Below are 24,390 nucleotides of genomic sequence, written 5' to 3' on the forward strand. Positions count from 1 at the left end.
AAGCAAAGTGCTAAATTAGGTATCTAGAAACAATTCTGGCTTTGTCCATCAGCTTATTTCCTTGATTTATTAATAACCCCTTGTAGTACCTGGAGCTTAGTTTCTTATATGCCTGTTGGTTGACTACTTACTTACCACAATTTTGCACATGCAACTATTTGAGTCCAACCCTCTTATCTCTAAGGATTATTCTGTTTAGAGGCATTGACTGCTTTTTCTTTAAGTGATGGTTAGAATTTATGCTTTTCTCTCTCTTCTGGAGACTTCTTTATCCTAGTATGTTCCTGTTTGTTTTCCCCTCTTTCCCATAAGTCTGTTCTCACAATCCAGCTTTCACTACAATTAAACCTTGCATGGAGAGAGAACACCTTTTCCTTAAATGATGCTTTTGCCAATGTTTCAGCTGCATTCTGACCCTCTTTGAAAGAGATTTCCTTAAGATGTGAGCTTCCTGAGAAGGGATAAGTCTAAAGGGCTCATGTGTAATGGGGCAGCAGTCCTAGATATAGAACTGGGCAAAAGAGACTATAATGGAGTTAGAGAGAATGCTCTTAGGAGCAGAAAGTTTTCAGAGCTCTGTGCAGGCTTAACATCTTTAGCTATTATATACTCCTTTTAATGATTATTTCTACAACTGTGAGTTATATCACACTTTTCCCAAGATAAGAACAGTATTTTTTCAAGTCTAATGGGTTAATGAAGCCACAGTGTGTTTTTGTATGCAGCTGTGCTAAGTGATAAAGGTACACCTTAAATTGTTCTTTTATCCAGACAGTGGCTGAAATTCATTACCTGTTCATTACCATAAAAAGAAGCAAAATATCTTCCTTGGATTATAGAGGGGAATATTAGTAGAGGAAGGGCAAATCAAAATGTTCAGTAAGAATAGACGGCTCTTGGCTTTTTTCTCAAAATATGCTACACAGAGTTCCTCAAACACTTGGAATTGAGCAGATTAAAAATACATCCTAGTTTATTTTCAATTAATTCATAGAAAATTTATTCTTAATAGACAAAGTACAATATAAGATGCATCTTATTTCATTCAAATCCAGCCTGAAAGCCAAACAATGATTTTTTTAAAAAATTGAGTCTAATCTTATTCCACAAAATCAAAGTATGTGTCTAACTGAAAGAAAATTCCAAACTTCATTTTAGGATTTAGCTACATGCTTGTAGGAAGCTTCTGTTGTCTTCGTTTATCAGGAATTCCAGTAGCTCTGAATTCTTCCCTTTGCTTCAAGTATTCAGTTTTGCATTCTTCATAAAATGCTGGATCATTATAGCTACAAAAAAAACCCAAATATTGTGACTCGTACCTTAAATCAAAGAAGTTATTAACATTTGTGGATCTGAGATGCTACCTGCATCATTAATAAATGTTCATACGCAAGTTGATTTTGAATTTGCCTGTTTCCATTAGGGACTAGCTTTAAATTTTCATATCTTTCCTCCCCAACACTGCCTGCTGCTGGAGAGTATGTTGTTTTCAGACTTGAACTATGCCATTGTGGCTGAAGGGCAAACCCAAAAAAGTATTTCTGATATCACAAACTCACTAACCATTCCTTTTTTTCCCCTGGATACCAACTAGTATTTTCTCGGTTTACATATGTTTATCTTAAAATTAAACCACTTTTCTAACTTGTTTTCCATAGAATAATATTTGCAAATAAGAGTGAGCAAAAATAGCTTATTACTCGTAAGTTCAGATTTGTAGTTCTTATATAAAACCTAATATTGTTAAATATGTCGTGATTAGGTTAAAATTGTTTGAATTACAGGTTGCATTTTCCAAAATGGACATGGATGTTCCTTCACAAGAGAGCCCAGGGAACCTAGTGGCAGGAGGGCCATCATCCACCAGTGAGGCTGGGGGCTGGACCCCACAGTGTGGCAGTCCAGTTTAGGACAGTGGGGCCAGCAGCCCAGCTGAAGTCCAGGCCCAACAGTAACAGGGGCTGGAAGTAAGGTGGCTAGCTGGGGCAGAAACAGAGCCCTAGTGTTGAAGGGCAGTGGTGGTAGGGGGCCTCCCTTGGTCTGGCAAATTACCTGACCTGTCCCAAGGATGCTGGCCCAGGGAGGGGCAACCCTGTACAATTCAGATCATCTCACTGGAGATGGGGGGGAGGTGGGGTTAGGGCTTCTCCGTACAGGGAAGTTAACTTATTTTGCACTAGAGCCACTATAGTGGCTACTACTATAGTGAACTAGCTACACTCAACTGGCCAAATAGTCACATGTGGCTAGCGTGTTAGACACACGGCACTAGAGTCTGCAAGAGCTTTTCTGCACTAGGGGATAGCTGTTTCACACAGACACTAAGGTATTATCTTCACTAAGCAAAAAATCTAGTTAAGACCTGCCAAATCAAACTCAGTGGGCACCCTGTTGGCTGCCAGTGCTCCTGTGGGCACACCTCCCACTGGGGACAGCAGAGAAACTCAAATCAAGGTATGTCAACTCCAGTTATGTAATTAATGTAGCTGGAGTTGTATATCTTGATTTGACCTTGCCCTTTCGTGTAGGCCTGGCCCTAGTGTGCTTTAGCTTTGGAAGTGGATTAAGCTAAAATGCAGTAAGCTCCATACTTACTTTGCCCTAAAAGTATCTAATACAGTACAACTACCAGGGGCTATTTCCCCATGTCAGCAAGTTCTTAGAATCTACAGGAATTCATGTGTTGTGCCCTTTACTCAATTTAGTGCTTGGCCACTGGGGGTCTGTCTTCTAAATTACACATCAGTTGGTCTGTGTAGATCCAGCTGATGAGGTATTATTTGAAATAACACTGTGCTAAGCACATTAAAGCTCAAAAACACTTCAGTATGCTTTAGAAATCACGTTCCTACTGCATGTATAACCCCATTATGTAGAAAAGCCCTAAGTAATCAAATTCTCTCCATTAGGGAGACGAGCACAGTGTGTTTGGTCCTGTACAAACAAGTCATGAATGAAGATTTAACTTATTTTTTAAATTAACCTTAATGTCAGGAATACACCTCTCAACTTCACATTTGTTCTATAATGGTTCCTGGTGTAGCACATCTGCTATACCCAATATTCAGATCTGAGTTCCAGATAGTCTGCTATAGTGGCCCCAGGAAATGAGGTGCTTGCTTTTATATACACACACCCACCCACCCACCCAGAAGGCAATTGACAAGGGTTAGTTTATAGAGAATCCACAATTAATATTTCAAATTAACATTTACTGTAATGCAAGTGTTTGTTGCATAGACAGAGCTGTTAATGTGTGCCTGGCAACGCATATCTAACTTAAAAGTTGTTTAAAACAGCTCTGTCTGTTCTAAATAACTGAGTCATTGCTATGGTTTTTTGTAAAGGCATTAATGTATTTTTCCCTCTGTTTCAACCCTCACATTACGTAATTAATCCTCTAAATAACCCAGCTGTAGGTACTGACACCTAATAGAGTACAAGAGAGACAAAAAAAAAGTCCATAGTCTTTGATCATATTCACTGAACAAGCAAGAGCTGCAAAAAAGAGCTCCGTGCGGCCTCTGGCACCATGATAGAATATTGGTATCCACCAGCACTTTGCCTTAAACAATGATCTCAACCATGAGAATTTTTTTTTAATTCTTGTGTAAAAGTCCAAGATGTCTTGTTTTCCCTGAAGATATAACTGCTTTCCTTGAGAAAATATACCACCCTAGATTCAGTACTCAAAGGACCAAATCATGACACATTGCAAACTTGCCTGAAGAGGTCAGCATCTACATTTGCTTTTGGAATCATCTGAAGATGCATGGTACCTTTTAGAGACCACCTTGAAAATACATCATAAATTCTATTTTTTAAGTCATCTGACTTACTAGGCAGTTAGACATTCTTTCAATGCTGCATTCTCCTGTCGGCACTTCACCACCATAAGAAAGCCAGTGTCTTGGCAGCATTTAGTAAATTCTGAAATAAAAAAAAAATTGAGAGTTTAGATTTTTGTATTATGGATCCACATTAACACAAGTACAATACACTATTTTTACAGGCTGACTCCTCGCTGATCTGTTTCCGACATTATGGCAAGCTTGGAACTTTTGTTACCTCAGTATATCCAAGCATTAGACTTAGATTGGTGATGAACTTAATGTATTTATTTTATTTTTTTAAAGACAACTGGAATCTGACTTCTCACTTATCTTAGTCTAACATCCAGTGTTAAGATGCTCAGCTATCAGAAGATTATTATTCTTTAAGCTGTGGCAAACCTATAGCCCAGTGTCTTAAACTTTAAGACCGAGGAACACCAAACAATTTTTTTTTTTGAGGAATATCAAGGATTTTTTTGTTGAGCAAAGGGAAAAAAAAAAGTCTGTGAGTTGAGAGAGGTTCGCCTGGCCCTTTAAGGGCAGTCATTTTGAACTGTTCTCCACAGTACACCTCCAACTGCCTCGTGGCACACTGGTGTGCCGTGGAATACAGTTTAAGAAACACTGCCATACTGTACGTCTGTGCCACACTGCACACTTTGGTCTATGAGGCAAAGGCTTTTGGACTCTGTTTCCAAACCTATCTTTGAGCATCCACACTGGATTTATAATTCCTGGACCTGGGTTTCATAGCAGTGCTAACATGCCCATAGTGCAATATACTGACCTTCTGACTGTCATGTGAACTGTGTCTGCAATACAAAATGACAGGGGAGTACAGTGCAAGCTCTCATCCCCCTCGCCCCAAGCAGCATCCTAGAATCTGAGTCCTGAGTGCTTGCTGACCAGAGTCAATCTGGTATGGGTTGGACCTAGATTAGCTGGATTGAAACCTGAATTAGGGTCTGTGCTTAGTGTGAAATGTAGACACACGCTACTTAATCTTTACTTCTGATGTGGATGATGTGGCCTGATTTGCCTCTCAACTCAGTCATACACCAGTTTATGGCCATTTATTTCAATGACTGCACCTAATTTTTGCTGCTGGAAGTGTGAGGATTGTGTATTCCAGATGGCACATCTTGAGAGCACTATCTGCTGCTTGGCAAAGGTGCTCTTATAGCTGAGTTCTTGAATCCTGGGAGATAATCTGCCAAACACAGATCTCACAAAAAACTCATCCTGAATGATAGCAAAAGCCCTTTAGTACCCACACTAATACTTTAATTGGGTCAAAGGCACCGTAGATATACTTGTGCAGATATTATGCAACATCTAAATGATACTCGTGTGTTATGAACAAACTAAGCCACATTATAAAACATTTCTCATTCACTGACCGAGTCTGATCTTCAAGCCTAACAATGGCTAGCCTGGAGCCTCAAGCTGTTTGTGAGGTCTTTGACACTTGTTTAGCAACAAGATTTTAATTAGACTCTTTCCTTCATACTGTATAACACATTAACAGACTCATATACAGCGATGTTGCTAATACCCCCAACCAATTTCTGAAGCTGTGTATTCTGCGACAAATCCCATTTAAAACTCCTCTTTACCTTTCAGACTGATAAGTCAATGTTTTTGTGGTGAAATAGCTTGTGTATGTTAAAAACGCTAAATCAATGACTGTTAGTATTGTTAAATAAAAGTTAGGACTGTTAATGTTGGGATTTTTGTAGGACTAGGGCTTCCAACATTTGCTAAGCATAATAATTACTACAGTCTAGTGCAGTAATGACAGTAATTACTAAACCAATTAAATACCATTGGCTGGATCATTTCCTCTTGTGAAAGAGCCCTAGGCAAATATTGAGGTGAGGTTTACACCAGGGAGTTTCCAAGTAATTCTCCTCTTGGGTGAGAGGTCCTACCTAGGGGACCTGGGAGCATACAACAGGCATAGTCTCCCACTACTCTTGGGCCACACAAAAAAAGACACCACTAGTTCCCGAGAAAAAATATGCTGCCCTGCTGATTCTTCTCCCCTACAGCAGCAGAGTTGAAAGGAGCCTAGCTATTACTAGCTTTATGTATTGTAGCCTTTAGCAACATTGATTCCTGATAATTTCTTCTTTGAAATTCCCAGTCAGGAGGGTATAATGCCAAGGTGAATAGTTGATGTACGGCTCTTCTTCCTATCCTCAAATCCCAAATCAAATCACACTCTGAGTGTTTCATAGAGAAGATAACACAGTAGACAACTCTGAAAAGGTATGGCCATTCTGGGCACAACCAGGAAAACTTACTCTCCTCTCCTCCAGCCCCGGAGCCATTAAAGGGGTAGACTTTGGCCACAGTGCCTGTTGCAGGTCCAAGCTTGCCAGCCCAGAGCCAGCAGTGGAAATCATGGACCTTATTCAGGTTTGGGGGGGAATGCCCCCAATGTCCATGATCTCCACCCTAGACGAGGAACTCGGCCATCTATGGCAGGATAGCTGCCAGCCTGGCCACCAAAGGCCACATGCGAATCTAGGAGCAGGTTTGCATGAAAATCAAGTTGGTCTGGCCAGACCCCTGGCCCTGGGCCCTGAGCTTCCCCTCCCCTTGCTTCCCCCTTCCAGCTCCCTCCTCCCACGTTTCTCACTCCCCTCTCCCACCCTCTCTCTTCCCCTCTCCCACCTCCTTTTCCCAGTCTCCCCAGAGGCTCCTCCCACCCCCCATTTTGTTCAATAAACCCAGTTTCTATTTTTGAACATACATCTTTTGTTTGACATCAGGAAGGGGGGCTAGGGAGGAGTAAGTGGAAGGACATGAGGGAGGAATGGGGCACGAGCCTCCGGTGGGGAGGACCAGGGTGGCTCTTTGGTCTCTTCGAAGTGGACATTCTCCCGCAGGGCCTCCGGGATCCTGACAGCCCCCCGATGGGCCCCCCGGATGGCAGCCTGCAGCAAGTGCAGCCGGGCTGATGGCAACGACCCCACGAGATGCACCAGCGTGCCAGGGGCAGCTCTGGCTCCATGTGGCCAAATGCTGTGTTGTCCCGAGTGTGGGTACTCAGGGCACTCCAAGACAGGAGTGCTTTGCTGTCCCTCATCGAGGTAGACAAGCAAGCGGGGAACCCTGAGAACTCTCTGTCCAGGGTAGTGGTAGGGTCCCTTCAAGCACGGAGCTCAGTTAGCCTCAGGCAGCAGCCCCACACACTAAGTCCTAACCTGATGCCCTGCCGGCACTGGTTCCTGCCAGCCTTAACTTTGGTTCAGGGTCCACTCAGTGTGGGGGCGCTATTTCGAAATAGGTTTTATGTGTAGATGCGTTAATTCGAATTAACTATTTCAAAGTAAGTTAACTCAAATTAGCGCTGTAGTGTAGACGTACCCAAAGAGAGGTACAGAATTGAAGGGGGCACCCAGCCTTAAGAAAGTATCTTATTCTATATAACACACTAAAAATAGAATGTATGAGATTCTTTAAATAACACAAACACGCACATCCTACAACCAATTCCCTACCAATTAGTTACTCTGTGTAGTGTGCCATTTGTTTTCTTTCCATTCAATTACTTTAAAAAATACACAAATACTGTAATAGATTAGGATACAATTACTTGGCATTTGCTTAAATGTACTTATGACTAGCCTAATAAAGTTGCTTACAAAGGTGGTGTTTTTCCAAATGCTGAAATAGAAAGTTACTAAAATTACAAAAATTAAAGCCATTGTTAAACTATATTTTTATTTATGCTCAACAATTAGATGTACTTATAGAGGCCAGCTAAATGTGTGCAACTATTTCACATGTGCCCAAGGAAACATTTTCATGCAGAAACTGACTACAGTACTTAAAATGCCAGACTTGATATGAACACTAGATCCAATTTTAGCATGTTGCAAAAACTTAAGTCCACAAAAATAAAGTGTTTAAGAATGCTTTTGAACAGTTGGACCTACATGTAATTTAAAATGGTATTACTAGTAAAAACAAATCAGACTAACATAAGAGATGCAAAATGTGCTGTAATAGCACGAAGGGATTTATTTAGCTTCAAGAGTATACTATTGTTGAGTGAAAGTGTCTAGCTTTTTGTTTCTTGGAGATTTGTACAACGTGGTCCTATGTCACTATTTCACAGCAATGTGATAGCTATAATTTGTATTATAAAATGTACTCTCATTAAAAGCCTTCTAAAGCTTAAGACTTATCTAGCAAGCAATCTGATTTCTAGTCCCCACAGGCTGAAGCGTAAGTGCTGTGCTTCTTTTTTGTAATAATCGGTACTTCTGGAAGCTGCGAAGTTTAGAGGAAAAAAAAAGGCTATAGACAACAGGAGGTCCCTCTCACTTGTTAGCTCACCAATCTTGACTGGTTAAAGGCGTGATGTCCCAGTGAATGAAACTGGAACTGCATAGCAAGCATTCCCTAGCTTCAGAAGGCCCTGCTTGTGTTATATGGCCATGCAAATAGAAAGCATCATTACAGAGTGATAAAACTGCTTCAAGCTATATAGCTTTAATGTTGCCGACACTTACAGAGAAAGGAAAAAAGGAGCAGGTTAGTGCATATTAGACATCCCTGCATGAGCATACACTACTTAATTACTCCTTGTACTTCTAGCACTTTAAATCCCTGTGATAATGTGTAAGTGGCTATGTATGGCACAACACCATTTTCAGTTAGAAATATTACCGTAAATTTTCTAACAGCCTGGAAAGCACTATTCTAATTTTAGTTCTATTTCATTTTATAAGTATCTTAGGATTACTAAATAAAGAATATAAAAAATTCCAGTGTTAAAGCTGATTTGGGGAATAACCACACACATTTGGAATAGTATTTTTAGATGTAATCTCATATCAAAATCTACAGAAGTTGATATTACGTTTAGTTGTCACAATTTTCTGGTTCTAGCTATTTTCATACTGCAGTCAGATAACTTCAAGTTCCATAATGGGCTACTGTAAAAAATAAATAGGAAAGATCTGATTAAACTCATAATAGCTTAATATTTTTAACAGCTGCCAATGTACAGTAAAACTCCAATAGTCCAGCACTCCTGACAGTCCAGCATCAAAATGGCAAGAGCCTAGTGAGTGAGCTTTGGCAAAAAAAGAGTCACAAGGTAATAGCGGCAGCAGCTGAACTGAGCAAAAAGGGTAAAAAAAGCTTAAAAAAAACGAAAACACTACAGTATACTGTATATAGTAAGTACAATAAAAAGGGTTAACTACTCTTTATATACTGTGTGTGTGTGTGTGTGTGTGTGTGTGTGTGTATATATATAACCTGCTTATAGTACCTCCTGATAGTCCGGCATATCTGATAATCCGGCACCACCTAAATCCCATAGGTTCCGGATTATCGGAAGTCTTACTGTAGATTGTAATTCCAGAGGTCTAAACCTTTCACATTCAACACGATAAAGCCGGTTTTTCAATATCACATGTCAAGTGAAGAAGAACTTGCTCTTTAACAAATGATCTCAGCTCTGGTGATGAGAGGCCCCAGTTCTATCAGTAAATGATGTATGGCTACCAGGAATATTCCTGGCCTGTGGCCCAGCTCCAGGTCTCTCCCCCGGCCCTGCCTGCTACCCCTGGGTGTTCCTCCCTCCCCATGCACTCCTGGCCCCATCTGCTGTCCTTGGATGATTCAAACTAGGGTAGGGGCCCCTGCTGCCACCACTGGTAGCACAGCTGGGATCAAGCTGCTCCCTTTTCTGCGTGGTTGCCAGCACATCTTTGACCTGGGGGGAGGGTGGGGTGTGCATGGGGTACAACACGATGCCCCCATGCTTAGTGCTCCTGCGACCAATGAGAGCAGCAGAGGTGGTCCCTGTGGGCATCAGTGTGCAGAAACCCCCAACGAAGACCACGGGGCCAGGTAAGCACTACACCCTTCTCTCCTTCCCCTCCCTCCCAGAGCTTGCACTCCCTTCCAGGCTTACCCCCCCCAAACTTTCTCTCACACCCTCATCAGAGACTGAATCGGAGACGTCCCCTTATGATTGACCCCTGGTGCCTTGACCATGTTACTGACCCCGCGCCCCCTTCTGCTCTCTGGGGCTCCCTACCATTCTGTCCTGCTGAGCCATATCCTCTGGTCTCCCCATGTGAAACTACCAAGGTGAGGTTACCGCTCTCTCCCCAGCAGAGCAACATTAGATACTAAACCACTTCAGCTCCGGGAGGGCTCAGCGTCCAGGAAACCAACCCCAAAAGGGACCAAAACCACAAATAAATACATCTTACTCTGGGTAAAAGTTCTATGGAGAAGCTTATAAAGGTGTCTGCCATCTCTCTCAGTGAAAGAGAGATTCTCAGTGGCTGCTCTCCCCTCACTCCCCAGTAACAATTATATACACTGGGTTTGATAATAGGGATGTAAAATCCTAGCTAACCAGTTAAATGTTATGTTTACCAGGAGCATGGCCAGGACTGTCACACTGCTGGCTGCTCAGATCAGAGTGGTCCCCATCCGCAGAGCGGCAGACTGCTCAAGCCAGAGCAGGCTGGAGCGCTCCCATCCTCAGAAGACCTGGCTAGGCTGGAGCAGCCCCCAACCCACCAGTTAACCGGTTACTGGCAAGCATCATGCAGTAAGGTTAATTGCTTACATCCCGATTTGATGATAAACAAGTGTTTTTATTAAGTAAAAGAAGTAGGATTTAAGTAATTGCATGTGAAAATAGATCAAAGTTACCAAATTAAAAAGGAACAAAAATGCTTAGCTAGTTCTAATGCACTAAGAAACCTGATACACACAAATTCTTACCCTAAGCAGCTGTTCTTGTCTCAGGTAAAAAGCTTCAGATCAGAGTTAATCTTTATTCTAAGTTGGGTCTCCAGCTTCTTCAAAGTTCATTGCACCCTCTCAGGGAGGACCAGGCACTTTCAAAGGTCAGCTGTAGACAAAGGACTGATGGCTTCCCATTGCTTAAATAGGCTTTCCCGCAGGACAGGAAACCTTTGTTTGGCAACCCCTCCCCCACATGGAAAAGTAACAGGTGGATTCCAGTACCAGGTGGCATGGTCACATCTTTCTAGGACCCACTACAGTTTGGGCTTATAAGACAAACATGACCATTCACAGGTCATTGGTTTGAATACCGAGTAGTTTAGTTTCAGAGCATCAGTGTTGGCCTTCATTAGCATATTGAGAATTATGAACAGATCCACTGCTTTTTGTACTTCATATTTCTAACTTCACATACAAGAATGATACATACTCAAAAATAGGATATACAGATCCAGCACATTGTAACTGTAAAATTGATGGGTTTCATGACCTTTTTTGCAAAAAGCATCTTCACATTATGCATATTCATATCCAGGGCTCGACAATCTAGTAGATTACATCCCAGAAGAGCCGGGGTTGGGCGATCTGCGCATGCGCAGAACGATTTGTGCATTAGCAGAACGCCAGACAGTTCTGGGGCTGGCGAGTGGGGCTCGCCACGGCTCGGCAAGCCCTGTTCACATCCATAACCTAATTTTCATAAAGTATGGGCACCCTGATGCTCACACCTCCTTCAGCACCCCAGGGCTGCCCCACCCTGTTCCAGCTCCAAGCCTGCACCCAGCCTCCATCCAAACCTATACCCTCCCCCACCCAAACTGTCATCCCTTGCCCCAGCCCAGAGCCAGCACCCAAACTGCCTTCCAGAGCCCATACTGCTCCCTTACCCAAACTTCTTTTGAGAATCTAAGGCAGGTGGGGGCAGGGATTTTAAGTGGGAGCAGGATGTGGGCTCTGGGCACCACTAAAACCTGCCATCCCTGGCCGCAAGGTCTGGAAATAAAGATGGAAAATTGTTTTTTTAGATGGTACCATAAAATGTGTTTTAAAACTTGACCTCTGGTTTGTGTATATGGTAATGAGTATTTCCTCTCCTGTGAGTGTCAGCCAGCCATGCATCAAAAGACCAGGCAGGAACAAGTAATAGTGCACCAAGCGTCTCCCATTTCAGGAGCTCTGGGTGCAATCCTAGCCCCATTGAGGTCTACTGCCCATCTTCCACTAACATCAATGGAGCAGGATTTCAATCTCTGTTTTCAGAATCTCCAGTTAATGACTTCCAAGCTGTCAAACAAACAAACCTGGTTAGCCTACATGTACTTGGCACTACCATCTACTCTGGCACAGAGTGATTATTTAAATCACGTTTCCTACTGATACTTTTTCCACTTTCTTAAACAATATTGCAAATCTGATCACTTAAACCGTTAATTTACAACACACTATAGCATTTTACAACATATAGGAGAATATACAAGAGTTTTCCTGCTTTTTTCAACTCAGCTGATTTCTTAGCTTTGAATGAACACTACCAAATGATGAAAATATTCTATCTGTGCCTGCAGAGGAAGCTACAGCTGTGAAAATTTGGCTTTGCAAGTGAAGGAAATGTTTCAAGGTGCCTGGCTAATGATTTCCTCCAATTCAGAACAGTGACTCTGTTCACTTCATCAGTAAACCTGTACTCAAATGGTTTCGCTCCAGCCCTGAAATGTATATGATTGACGTAGCTGAGGAGTAGCTTTCAGATGCCCATGCAATGGCAGTACCACCTTTTTTAAAAGTTAGGCATCTACCTTTGTATCTGCGGTTGAGGATGTTCAAGCATCAATTCCATCTCATTTTCTTCTGATTCATTCACTTCTTTACCACCTGCAGTTTAGCTTTCTGATGAGGTATTCCTTTTAGAAGTCGAGACATTCACAAATGTCAACACCAAGAGTAATGCAGCAGCAATTTCTCTGATGTTAAAGGTTATAGATGTAAGCTTCTATATACCGAACATATACTCTACATTCCTCTCTAAGCCAATGTTAGATACATCATTCTATCTATTTTATCATAATTTTCTTCACAAATTATTATGAGAATAGGCCAATTCTTACTAAATGTTCAAAACCCCAACCAACCACAAAATTCCATTAAACATAATGAAGGAGAATTAGTTCCTGCTTTCTTCAAGGAAGCTGAAGCAAAATCGTTGTTACAGAAGTATTTTTTAACATCAGAATTTTCTTTTACTCCTGGAGAGGACATACTTAAAGTCTTTGGTTAAAAGATGCATTAAACGGGCACTGCAGCCATCTGTTAAGGAACATCCTTCATTTTCTTCTTTTAAGTATCCTCTCATCTTTGCCACATTTGCAGCATTGTCTGTGACAAAACTGCTACACATGACAATTTTTTTCACAGTTTATTACAGCTTTCACTGTTGCATTCTTTAAATACTGTGAGTGGGTATTTCCCAACATATCTATTGTTTCTGAAAGATATTCAACACCATCTTCTGCTGTCACACGGACATATATTACTGGATCATTGTGTACACTGCTCCACACATCAACGCTTAACCTGGCAAATGTTCCCTCAGTATTTCTTGAGCCATGTTCCAAGTTCCTTCTCTTACCTTCCACCAATGTCTGCTCTACGAGATGGAGTGTAGCCTGGTCATAAGGACTCAATCTTGTCAATGAGGTGTTTACTATTAACAATACAAAATGAAGTGTTTCTGGCATAACTGAACTGGGCAATCTTTTCATCTAGGGTGTTTTGTTGGTATTTGCTGGTCCTTGCTACAAAGCCATTCATGATGGTTGTAATCTTTTGCTTGCTACTGGTACTTCGTTGTCTGAAATATGTTTAGTTGCAGCACTGCTGTGAAAAGTACCAATGTAGGATTCTGAAGTTACACCCAGACAGTTTGTCTTTATGCTTAAATAGGATCCTGAAACAAAAATTCAAAAATTATTTTCAATAGTTGTTCTCAGTTCCTCGCACTCTATTGAATTAATCATTTACATTTTTTTTTTTCAGCTAAAATGCCAATCTGATTCCAAATTACTAAAAAAGCTAAGACTGGCTGTAGTTATAGTGCACTTAATTTTGGAATAGTTCCACTGAACTCACTAGCACGTCTGTTTATTGAGAAAACGAGTATAGTGTGGGGTTCCCTTGGAAAAGCTGAGTTATGCTTTGGTAAAAAAGAGATTAGATTATGGCATCACCATTACGGTCTATGGTCATGTTCCAAAATAAGGGGCATGTATTATGTCATATAAAATAAGAAAATGACACCCAGGGCAACTGGCAACTCTGACTACTGCTTTCTGTACCACATTCTTGGATGACAGATTCTAAACCCAGTAAACTAATTAAACACGCCATAAGAATTAGCTAGACTATTTTTTCCCCTAGCAACATAGCAATCGCATTTAAACGAAGAATGATGCAATGCAAAATGAATTATTTAAGTTACTAACCAATTGATCCACTCTGGTCTTCAGACATTTCCACATCATTTTCTCTCAATAAGCAGTTTCCTTATAATGTTTCATTCTTGCAATTTGGCCCTGCTACTTTTTCTTCCACTGCTTACATTTGACTCATTTTCACCCAGGGAAGGAATTTCTTCGAAGTAGTCCCAGATAGTGTCTTACACCCAGAAGCCATGACAGTTTGTCCTGTGGCAAAAGAGTGGGGGCATACAGAAAGCAGTGTGTGTGTGTGCTGAATAATGTCTTCCTTTTTCTTTCCAGTCCACACCACTGTTCCTTTCCTATATATTGTCTCTCTAAGACATTGCCTTAAGTAATTCTTCTGCCTTGCTTGGCTCAGCTCCATATAAGCACAGAAAAACAATCCTATTCAGCTTGTGTCTCTCTCTGCACATGACTTTAGCCTGCTGAGAAACAGAAACTGAAAGCCTAGGACTTTAAAGCAGCAAGAGCTGGTAGTTAGGCTAGACAGACTAGAATCCAAGTAAGTGTAGTTTTAGCATGTTTGTGATTTGATTTAATTGTAACTTTTTAAAATGAGAGCAAAATTTAGAATGTTATTTTTTAAAAATCCAATGCGACGAGAGCACAGATGTGAACATACTAGGTTTCTTGTGAGGGCTCTCAAGGGTGCAAAGGGGGAATAAGACCTTGTGAACTCCTATGTCCAGGGCAAGCTGGTCTGGATAAGGGGAACCAATGAGTTCAAAAAGGACTCCAACTCATCATCATTCTTCCAAGGGGACAAAAAGGTGGGGAGATTCTCTTTGGTAGTGGGGCAGCAGAAAGCTCTTTGGAGAAAGTGAAGGAGGAAGGAACCTGTGGCAAAGGGGCCAATTTAGAGAGCTTCTCAGGGAGGTATGTGGAAGAAAAAACAGATCCAGTCCCTTCAACAGAGAAAAGTAGCGAGCTATTGTAAGCTCTGTTGACACAGACAAAAGCCCCAGAATTCAGAATTTGTTTTTGAGGGACAAGCAAAAAGTGACTGACAAGGGGGCAGTCCTTGAAGGAATCCCTACCTTCTCTTCCCCTCTACTATCCTTCCAGATAAAGAACACTGAAAAGATTAATGCATCCAGTTTCACCCAAATCCATTTCTTTTGGCAAGCAACTGGGTGGCAAAATTCACAAGTCCCTGCTTTGTTGGACCTAAGCTGCACAAAATGCACAAGAATATAAGAAAAGGTGCTTCTTGTAAGTGATCAGAATTATGTGACTTCCTGCCAAAAAGCGAGGAAGGAGATGTCCCAAAACTATGGGGAAAATACCTTCAGAATATGTGACAACATCTGAAACAGACCATCTCTAAATGTGATATAAACTCATTTCTAGTGTAATACCCTATCCTAGCCAGACCTTTAGAGGCATATTGACTTTGGTAGCACTCGTTTGCTTTGTCATGCTAATCGAATTACTAAAACTGATACCATCTCCAGTTGTACTGATATGTATCCAAATATAACATCTTTTATTCACAAGTAGTGAAGCCATAACAGAATAAAAGGTATTTTCTCTTAAATATGCCTCTCAGAAGTTCTCGTCACAGACACAAGGGCTCTCTCATTTTCAACACCAACTTATCACCTCCCTCTATTTCAGATAAAGCTGACTTCTCATTTTAATTGTTGTAAAGAAATTACACCCAAATTAACTAAAGCTTTAGACACATTTCTCGTGTATATCTCATTCGGATCTCTCACATAGGGGGCCTTACCACACTAAGTGATACGATCCTGAATGCGAAGATAAATGTATTGTCCAATTTACTACTCTGATTCTCTTATTTCATTTTTATATCCATTACACAACAGTTCTTCAGCACACTTCTTCAGATGACCGGAGTTGGGGATATGAAAACTCAAAATAAATATGGACAGTCAGTACATAGTGCAAGCACATTTATTTCAGAATGGCAGGGACAGGCTGAACCAGGATCCAAGTTCAACCCAGTTAAAATGCATATAAAAATGTGTGATAGCACATAGTTTTTCAACTTTTTTTTATAACGTACTCCTTTTAAAAAAAAAAGTCTACCGTTGCAATACATTTGTTTAAACTTAATCATAGCTGGGCGAATGATGAAATTCTTGGGTGTAAAGAGTACAAAAATAATAAAATGCTGTAGAACTTAAAACAAAAATTCAGTTTTCTCCAAATTTCAGTTATGTTGACCTATCCCCCAGACTTTTCTCGAGTATCCCTAAGGGTACTTGTACCACTGATTGAGAAACACTGTGCTAGCACACAAAGGTACACATTCTATTTAGCTTTGTGGAGTATAATTTTTAGTAACAAATTGGACTATTATTTATGAGGTTCGCTACACACTTTCATTTCTGCATAAGATTTGGTATATGAAAAGGTTTGCACTGGTGTGACACTTAAAGGGTAGGATAGAAGGAGATAAGTATGTGCAACTACAATTTAACATTTTTCATTGAGTCAATTTCTTCAGTGTTACAATAAAATGAAAGGCTGGGATTACACATTGTTGCAGTACATACAGGTACAATAAACAGGCGTGACACACAGTAAATGCAACAACAAGTGAATACCAGAGAGTCTTATCAGTCCTCTTTGAATTATAAGCTGAAATTACTATTAATGAAAAAAATGCTGTGTGAACAGTTGACAAATGGAATGTAAAAAAAATGACCTAGCCATTGATTTTTCTAAAGAAGACTGATCAAAGTAACATTTAAAAAAAATCATCCTGAACAGGTTTAAAAAAAAAAAAAAAAAAAAAAAAAAAAAAAGGTCAAAATACTGAAGTTATATATATCCTGGAAAATTAATATGATGACAAGACCTTTTGGCTCCTTCTCCACAAGCCTTTAAATATAGTTTAATGTGGTTTAAAAAAGGGTTCAAGTTAAACTGATTCCCAGTGTTGTTAGACAACTAACATATGATCAAACTATGCTTCATGTTTAAAAAAAACAACAACGGTGCTGTACCCTAGCTAGGGATTCATATTAGAAATGTTTTGAATGGAACCACATTTAAACAAAACTGGAACATTTCTGAAATGTTGAGACCCATTAAAAACATAGGACCTTTGTTTCATGTTAGATGGAGAAAAATCATACTAACACACTAAGGATTGAGGTGGATGGGTATGTGTGTGTGTGTGTGTGAAAATTCGTTATGTTGCTTCTTTATGACCATGAACGTATTTCAATACCTTGCTAATAAACTATTACAATATTACTACTTCACACTGACCTAGCACTTCTAATATTCAAGCTAATTAATTTATCACAATCAGTAATTACTGTACACCCATTTTTAATATCCATTCAGTGTATGAAGTATACCCCATTACCAACATCAATCGATCCTCAGCCATGGCTATAGTTTATTTAAAGACTCTACAATTTTACTACTTAAGAGCAAGTCCTATTGAGGTGTTATCTCACCATTTATATTTTCTCAACACTTATGATACTGCTATCACACTCTTAAAACAAAAAAGCCTATATCATGATCCAGACCAGGTTTACTGTCCTCTCTATTTTATTATGGAAAAAAAAAGAAAATAAGAAATGACATTTTTCTAAGATATGAATCACCCTCTTTACACTAACACCACAGAAAAACCAGCAAAACGGTAAAGTAGTTTAAGAAACCAGCAGAATATAGCTCATATTGAGAAGAGTATGCAGAAAGGGTTTTAAAAGGGTTTGTAAAATATGTATAAGATATTAAAGTGATACAAAACTTTGTATTTCAATAATTATAAAAGCTATGCTTTTAATTTTGTATTAAATAGTGATTTATTAGCTTGTTACTTTGAAGATTACTCTGTGTGCATGGAACGGATTTACTGGTGCATTTAATGAGCCAAGAAGGTAGTAGGATGAACGTGAAAAGATTGTTTCTACGTTGTAGTGCATGAGCTATTTGATATTTCTAACACAGTACAAAAGAAAGCTTCTCTGTAGATTGCTCATGGTTCAGTTAACATCACTGAATATCTAATACCTCCAACTCAATTAATTCTCACCTGATTAAGATCAGACTGATATTCAAACTAAATCATCTCTCCAGTCAAGTAGAAATCAATATTTCTGATTTTACTTTTAAATTACAATAATAAATAAAATATATGCATCTCAGTATGCCAAGAGTAGCTTTCCTATTCTAGTCTACTATGGCATGCATAACACAGCTGATTAAAGAATTATTCTAATTTGAGCACCAATATATATAAGATTAATTTGAATACAGAAAGATGGAATAAAGTAATTAAATACATCTTATGTAGGGCAAACAAAAATTACATTAAATAAACCCTTATTCTTTAAAATGCATTTCTGTTATCAGATCAAATACTTTATTTGCCTTCCAAATGTTCGTATAACACCACACTAATAAATAATATATTTATATAATGACCTTGCTCCCAAAGTACAGTATCTCAAACAAGCTTCACCAGAAAACCAACTTCAAACAGGGGTGGCAGTCAGGCAGACAACTAGAGCATAACATGCTCCCTAGGAGGAGGACAGGGAAACCAAGAATCTTTTGTAAGGAGAAACTTAAAAAACAACAAATAGTCTAATAGCACCTTAAAGACTAACAATATATAGATGGTATCATGAGCTTTTGTGGGTACAACCCCCTTCTTCATAGTCGCCTCCTGTTCATAATCTGTTCTGTTCATGACGACTACAGCGCCCCCTTTGTCAGCCTCTTTGATTATGATGTTAGAATTGTTTTTGAGGCTGTGTATAGCATTGCCTTCTGCATGACTGAGGGTTATATGTTATATGATGTTGTTTGCTGAGAATGTCGGCTTGAGCACGTTTGCGGAAGCCCACGAAAACTCATGATACCATCTACATCAGTGGTCTCCAATCTTTTTAAACATGAGAACACTTTTTGAATTTAAGTGCAATCAAAGATCTACCTCACACCCAAATACCCTTGCCCCGCCTCCTTTGTGCCCCTTCTCCGAGGCCTCACTCCGTCCTCCCTCCCTCCCACACTTTCACCAGGCTGGAGCTGTGGGTTGGGGTGCATACTCTGGTCTTGGATTAAGGGATCTGGAGTGTGAGAGGGGCTCTGAGCTGAGCTTGGGGCAGGCAGTTGGGGTGTTGGAGGGTATTCTAAGTGCAGGCTCTGGGAAGGTTTGGGGATGCAGGGGTGCTCAGAGCTAGGGCAGGGGCTTGGGGTTCTGGAAGGGGTTCATGACTGGGGTAGGGTTTCATGATGTGGGCTCTGGCTGGGCCCTGCTGACCTTAGGTGGCTCCTAGGTGATGGTGCAGTGGGGCTAAGGTAGGCTCACCCCTGCCCTGCATCACTCCCAAAAGCAGCCAGCAACCTCCATCCATCCCAAGCCCTATTGTGTCCCCTCTCTGCTCTGTGGAGATGGGATACATAGTGTGTGTGTGTGTGGGGGGGGAGGCACCCTGACATCAGCACCTTCCTCTCCCTCCCCTACCCAGCAAGCAGGAGGCTCCTGAGGGGACAGCTCCAAGCAGAGGGCAGGAGCTGCACAGCAGTGCGGGGAGAGGCAGCTGAAGTGCTGGCACTAGGCAGCCTCCTGGCCAAACCTGTCAGGATCACCTGTCAGAGGCTCCAAGATCTACCAACAGATCCCGATCTACTGGTTGGTGACCACTGATCTACATGTTTTGTTAGTCTTTAAGGTACTACCAGACTATTTGTTGTTTTTTAAGTTTTTCCTGTTGCAGGCTAATTCAGCTAACCCTCTGAAGCTTGTAAGGAGAGTTATTCACAATGCCAAAGAACACTTTTCTATATCTATAGTGCTCTCTCAGCATGGAAGCGCAACTACCTCTTGGAGACAGCATGATCAGTGGATCCTACAATAAATTAGAAAATCTCATTTGCAAGTATGAAATGTTGAAAAATGTGTCTCAGTTGAAAGGGGAAAACACACATAGAAAACTGGAAGAGGAAAAAACAGGCTTAAATTGCAGTGTATAGAAGAAAGTTGCTGGAATCCTCTGAATTAGACTGCCTCTGCATATCCACATCATAGCAACTATATGAATCAAAATTCAAGTACCAATGTGAAGTGGTTGAACTATTGGACATAACTTCTTCCATAATGGATCAGACCAATGACCCAATTATTCCAATACCTTGTTTCCATCAGCAGCTAGTAACAACCACCTCAAAGGAAGATGCAAGAAATCTATGGAATAACCAAGGCTCATGGGACATTTCTTCTCAACTCTCACTTGATGGAAGAAGTTGGCTTTTGGCAAGGGTGGAGAACCTTTCTAGGGTCAGAGGCCGCATACAAGTGAAAAAAAATAAACCAAAAAACGAAACCCCCAAAAGGCACCCTCACTGACATGGCCCCTGAGAAGACACTTCCCACATTCCCTCTGCACCCCAGAGTCTAGGGGGTCTCAGGCTAGAGGATTTTGTGTGCAACAGCACCATAGAGGGATGGCAGGGGGGTTGAAGCACCAGTGTAGGCTCCCCAATTCTGGAGGGGAGCCACGAGCCTCGGAGGCGAGATCCTGGTAAACAATCTGCATCTGGCCCCTGGGCCTTACGTTCCCCACCTCTGGCTTATGGCCTGATGCATGAAGTTCTCTCTATCTTCCAGAACACTTGAGGACACAATCTTGAGGTGGTATAAACTGGCATAATTCTATTAGCATTAGAGACAATATGTTGATTTGCATAATTTGAGCATCTGGTCCTTGGCTATTTGGTGGTGATCTTTTAAATCCTTGTCCATCTCAGCATCAACCCCTTTTTAAAACCTTGCTAGGCTCTTGGTATAAAAGATACACTCAAAGTTCCAAAAATCCCTACCTACATAATCAAGAACAAAGGGATATTCAACGAAAGCAAAAGGAGTTAAAAACAGTCAAAGAAAATTTTTCACACAAACCAATAGTAAGCACAATTCCAAAGGACTGCATGTTTATACAGATAAGAATAACTATAGTTCTAATCATAAGGATTCTAAAAGGCATTTTGGGAGGGCTTCAGGGCACAGTCTAATCTCAGATTAATGGGGCTTAGAAAGACCCTTTTGGCAGAGGAAGGTTATTCCGTAACTACCTTCCATCTTCCCTGATTCAGCTATCGCTGGCTACTACTGTCAGACAATGGTCAGTGACCTAGACGGATTAAAAGGTCTGATCCAGTAGGCCAATTCTAATGGCCATTTTTTACTCTGTTTGCACAGCACCTAGTACAATTGCAACTGATTATTGCTGTAATATAATATTCAAGTTTATTTTTCCCACATTTCTTGTAAACTATATTCGTCCTGTACCATCACAGTATATAGGAGCTGAAAAACATGAAAGATTGCTACTTTTAAAATACATTCTCAAGAAAAAAATAGCCCAGTTTCACTTGTGTGTTTAAAAAAGCAAAATATTTAAAAAAGATGTCATGAAAAGCAATCTGATTCAAATTCAAAATGTGAAATTGAACATGAGTGGGGGTAAATTTATTACTAAATAATGACAATTAGAACAAAAAATATTTTTAAAAATACTGAACCTGAAAATTAAGATTTACATTTTGACTGCAGCTGATTGCTTAGGGACACCTAGCAGACACATATTTATCACTGCTGCCAAAAGGTAACTGGTATATCTGGATAGCACCACATTTTCAATAGAACTTCAACTTAAACAGCAGGAAGAGAGAGTTGGGGCAAGAGAAATGATAAAGTACACATTGTCAGGATTTACCAGACTCAACATTTTATCTGAGCTGCATGTGGTTTTTGCACAAATAAAATGTTAACATATTGTTTTAAATCAGTGGATCTCCAACTTTTGTATTGGTAACCCTTTTCACACAGTATGCCTTTGAGTGAACTCTCCCCCCACTCCTTATAAATTAAAAGCAAAATTTTATATTTAACACTATTATAAAATAGCCAATTAGCCCGTCTTAAGACGGGACTATCAGGTCTCTCCTCCACGTTAGTCTTCTCTCCTGAGCCTCTGATCTCTCACTCCGTCTCTCTCGCTCTCTTTCTCTCTCTCCTCCTCCTCCTATCTCCCACTCTCTCTCCCAGCTCTCCTCCGCCTTATGTCTCTCTCTCCTTCTCTTCTCCCCCTTGTGCCTCTCTCTCTCTCTGCTCTCCCCATCGGGGATGCACACTCGTCCAGACCCCGCCCCTTGGCCGTGCACGTCACCGCCCCCCTTCACCTCCAGCCGTGGCGCTCGGCTGACTTCTGTGCCGCTCAGCTAGGCCGCCGCGCGGGAATAAGCGGTGCAAACAGCCTCTCTCTCTCTCTTCTCCTCCTCCTACTGCCTTGCCCTCTCTCTCTCAGCTCTTGTGCACCTCCTGTCTCTCTCTCTCTCTTTCTCTTCTCCTCCTCCCGCCTCTCACTCTGTTTCTCTTCTCCTCCTGCTGCTGCGTGTCTCTCACTCTCTCGCTGTCCTCCGCCTCCTCTGGCCTCCTCCGTGTCTGCTCCGCTTTCCTCCTTTTGAATCCGGTGCCCTTTCCTGACATCAGAGTCGCACGCTCATCTAGGCCCCACCTCCTGCCTGTTCCCTCTGGGCAGCGCTGTTGCCTCCCGCTGTGGCGCTCAGCTGACATCTGCGTCGCTCAGCCGGGCCGCCATGCAGGAGCAAGCAGCCATTTGGGGTCCACGCTCCCCATGCAGCACTTTCATGCTGCATGGGGAGCGTGGACCCCAAACGGCCACTTGTGCTGCTTGCTCCCGCGCGGCGGCCTGGCTAAGCAGCGCAGATGTCAGCCGAGCGACACAGCGGGAGGCAACAGCGCTGCCCAGAGGGAACAGCCAGTGTTTCAGAGTCACAGACATTGGGCTACTATTATGATAAATGCTGAAGGCGAAGTGGGGCTTGGCCTGGGGGCTGACAGGTTGTAATCCCCGATAACAGCCTCAAAACCTCCAATTTGTTTTTTGCCATTTAAAATAGGGGCTCTCAATCTGTCTCAACACACACACCTAGATGTGCAAGTAAAGTAGAAGAGCACTGTAAAAATAAATACAACACACCATCATGATGAAGAAAAGATTTCTTTGTTAAACCTTTATGACTCATTAATACCAGAAAGGCTTTTTAAAAATACCTCAATGTTCTTTGATATGAATAGACTCTACTGTAATTTGCTTTACATTTAATTGCTTGGGTTTTTATCCTCTCTAGAATGCCTGCTTCTCAAACAGGTTTCTCAGGTCAAAAGAGCTACAAAAAGTGAGGAGGGTTTGTCAGGTTGCAAATATACAGAGTATGCAACAAATGTAGTCATCTTCAGATATTAGTCCAAACAAATGCTACTTGTAAGACTCAACTGAATTTTTCTCCCTACCCTAAACTAAGAATCCTTGACATCAAATATTACAGTATAAAGGCACTGGAAGAGGCAGAACTAGAACAAATGCAAGGTCCCCCCTGGCTACTGCCTGTCAATGCCTCGTTCTGTATAAGCAATCTATATTGGACTTGAGCAGTGCAACGTAGCCTCAGTGCTGATGTTCCTATCGCCGTTGGGAGAAGCTGTCCTACTCACTGAGGCATCTGAAAGCAAATGTAACATAGTTGATAAAATACAACTACTTCATAGTGACTGACTCCTTAGATGAACTCAGTGCCTAAAAAAAGTCAGTCTGTAAAAGGAGAGATTCATAGTGAGTAACTTCACTGGCAACAAGCCAAGAGCACAATATGAAGAGAAGACCTCTTTCCACCACAAGATGGAGATAAAGCAGATAATTTATTCATCTCTTGGAGAGGCAGTCACATACCGAAATCTGTACAGCTACAGCAGCTGAGGCTTAACACTGATTATTTCATCGGTTTAATCAAGTTACTGTACTTTCTCCATTCAAAAGTAAATGGGACATATAGATAACAAAATTGTGTTTGTTTCTTGCCTGAATGAAGAACAAAACCTTTCACATGTGCAGTGGATGGCCAGCAAAGGGAGATGCGGCTGGCTGCAATTGGCTTCCAGTCCCCACGTATCCAATGCAGGAACAGGGCAATAACAATCGTTCTTTTGCTCACAGGGCCACAGGTCACCCCAAAGTGTTGCATGACAGAAGCAGAACCAAGATCATAGCTCTTTGTGGAGCATGCAACCCAATCCTCAAGGTGCGAACTCCTCCTCAAGTGATTCTTCATCCCAAGGCAGAGTCCCTCATGGAGCCCCCCAAGAATTGTTATAGCTCTATCTCCAGTACTGGATTTGTAACCTAGTAGTCTTATCTTTCTCTAAATATATATTCCCATTTTACAAACGTACATGGCTGTGGGCTGGACAGATGGTAAAATAAGGTACT

At 41.2% G+C, this 24,390-nt stretch overlaps 1 protein-coding gene across 2 annotated transcripts in view; it reads right to left on the reverse strand.

Moving 5' to 3' along the window:
- Window positions 1-946: 946 nt before the first annotated feature.
- Window positions 947-24,390, reverse strand: part of CMC1 (C-X9-C motif containing 1) — a 58,148-nt gene continuing 34,704 nt past the window's right edge. For both annotated transcript variants that reach the window (XM_006134307.4, XM_006134306.4), the window contains exons 3-4: window positions 3,840-3,930; window positions 947-1,286 (exon numbers count right to left, since the gene is read on the reverse strand). In XM_006134307.4, coding sequence (XP_006134369.1) covers window positions 1,166-1,286; window positions 3,840-3,930 — 212 coding nt within the window. In that variant the 3' untranslated portion in view covers window positions 947-1,165. The remainder of the gene's footprint in view (window positions 1,287-3,839; window positions 3,931-24,390) is intronic.

The sequence above is a fragment of the Pelodiscus sinensis genome, chromosome 2, assembly GCF_049634645.1.
Source record: "Pelodiscus sinensis isolate JC-2024 chromosome 2, ASM4963464v1, whole genome shotgun sequence".
In the NCBI taxonomy this organism is placed as follows: domain Eukaryota; kingdom Metazoa; phylum Chordata; order Testudines; family Trionychidae; genus Pelodiscus; species Pelodiscus sinensis.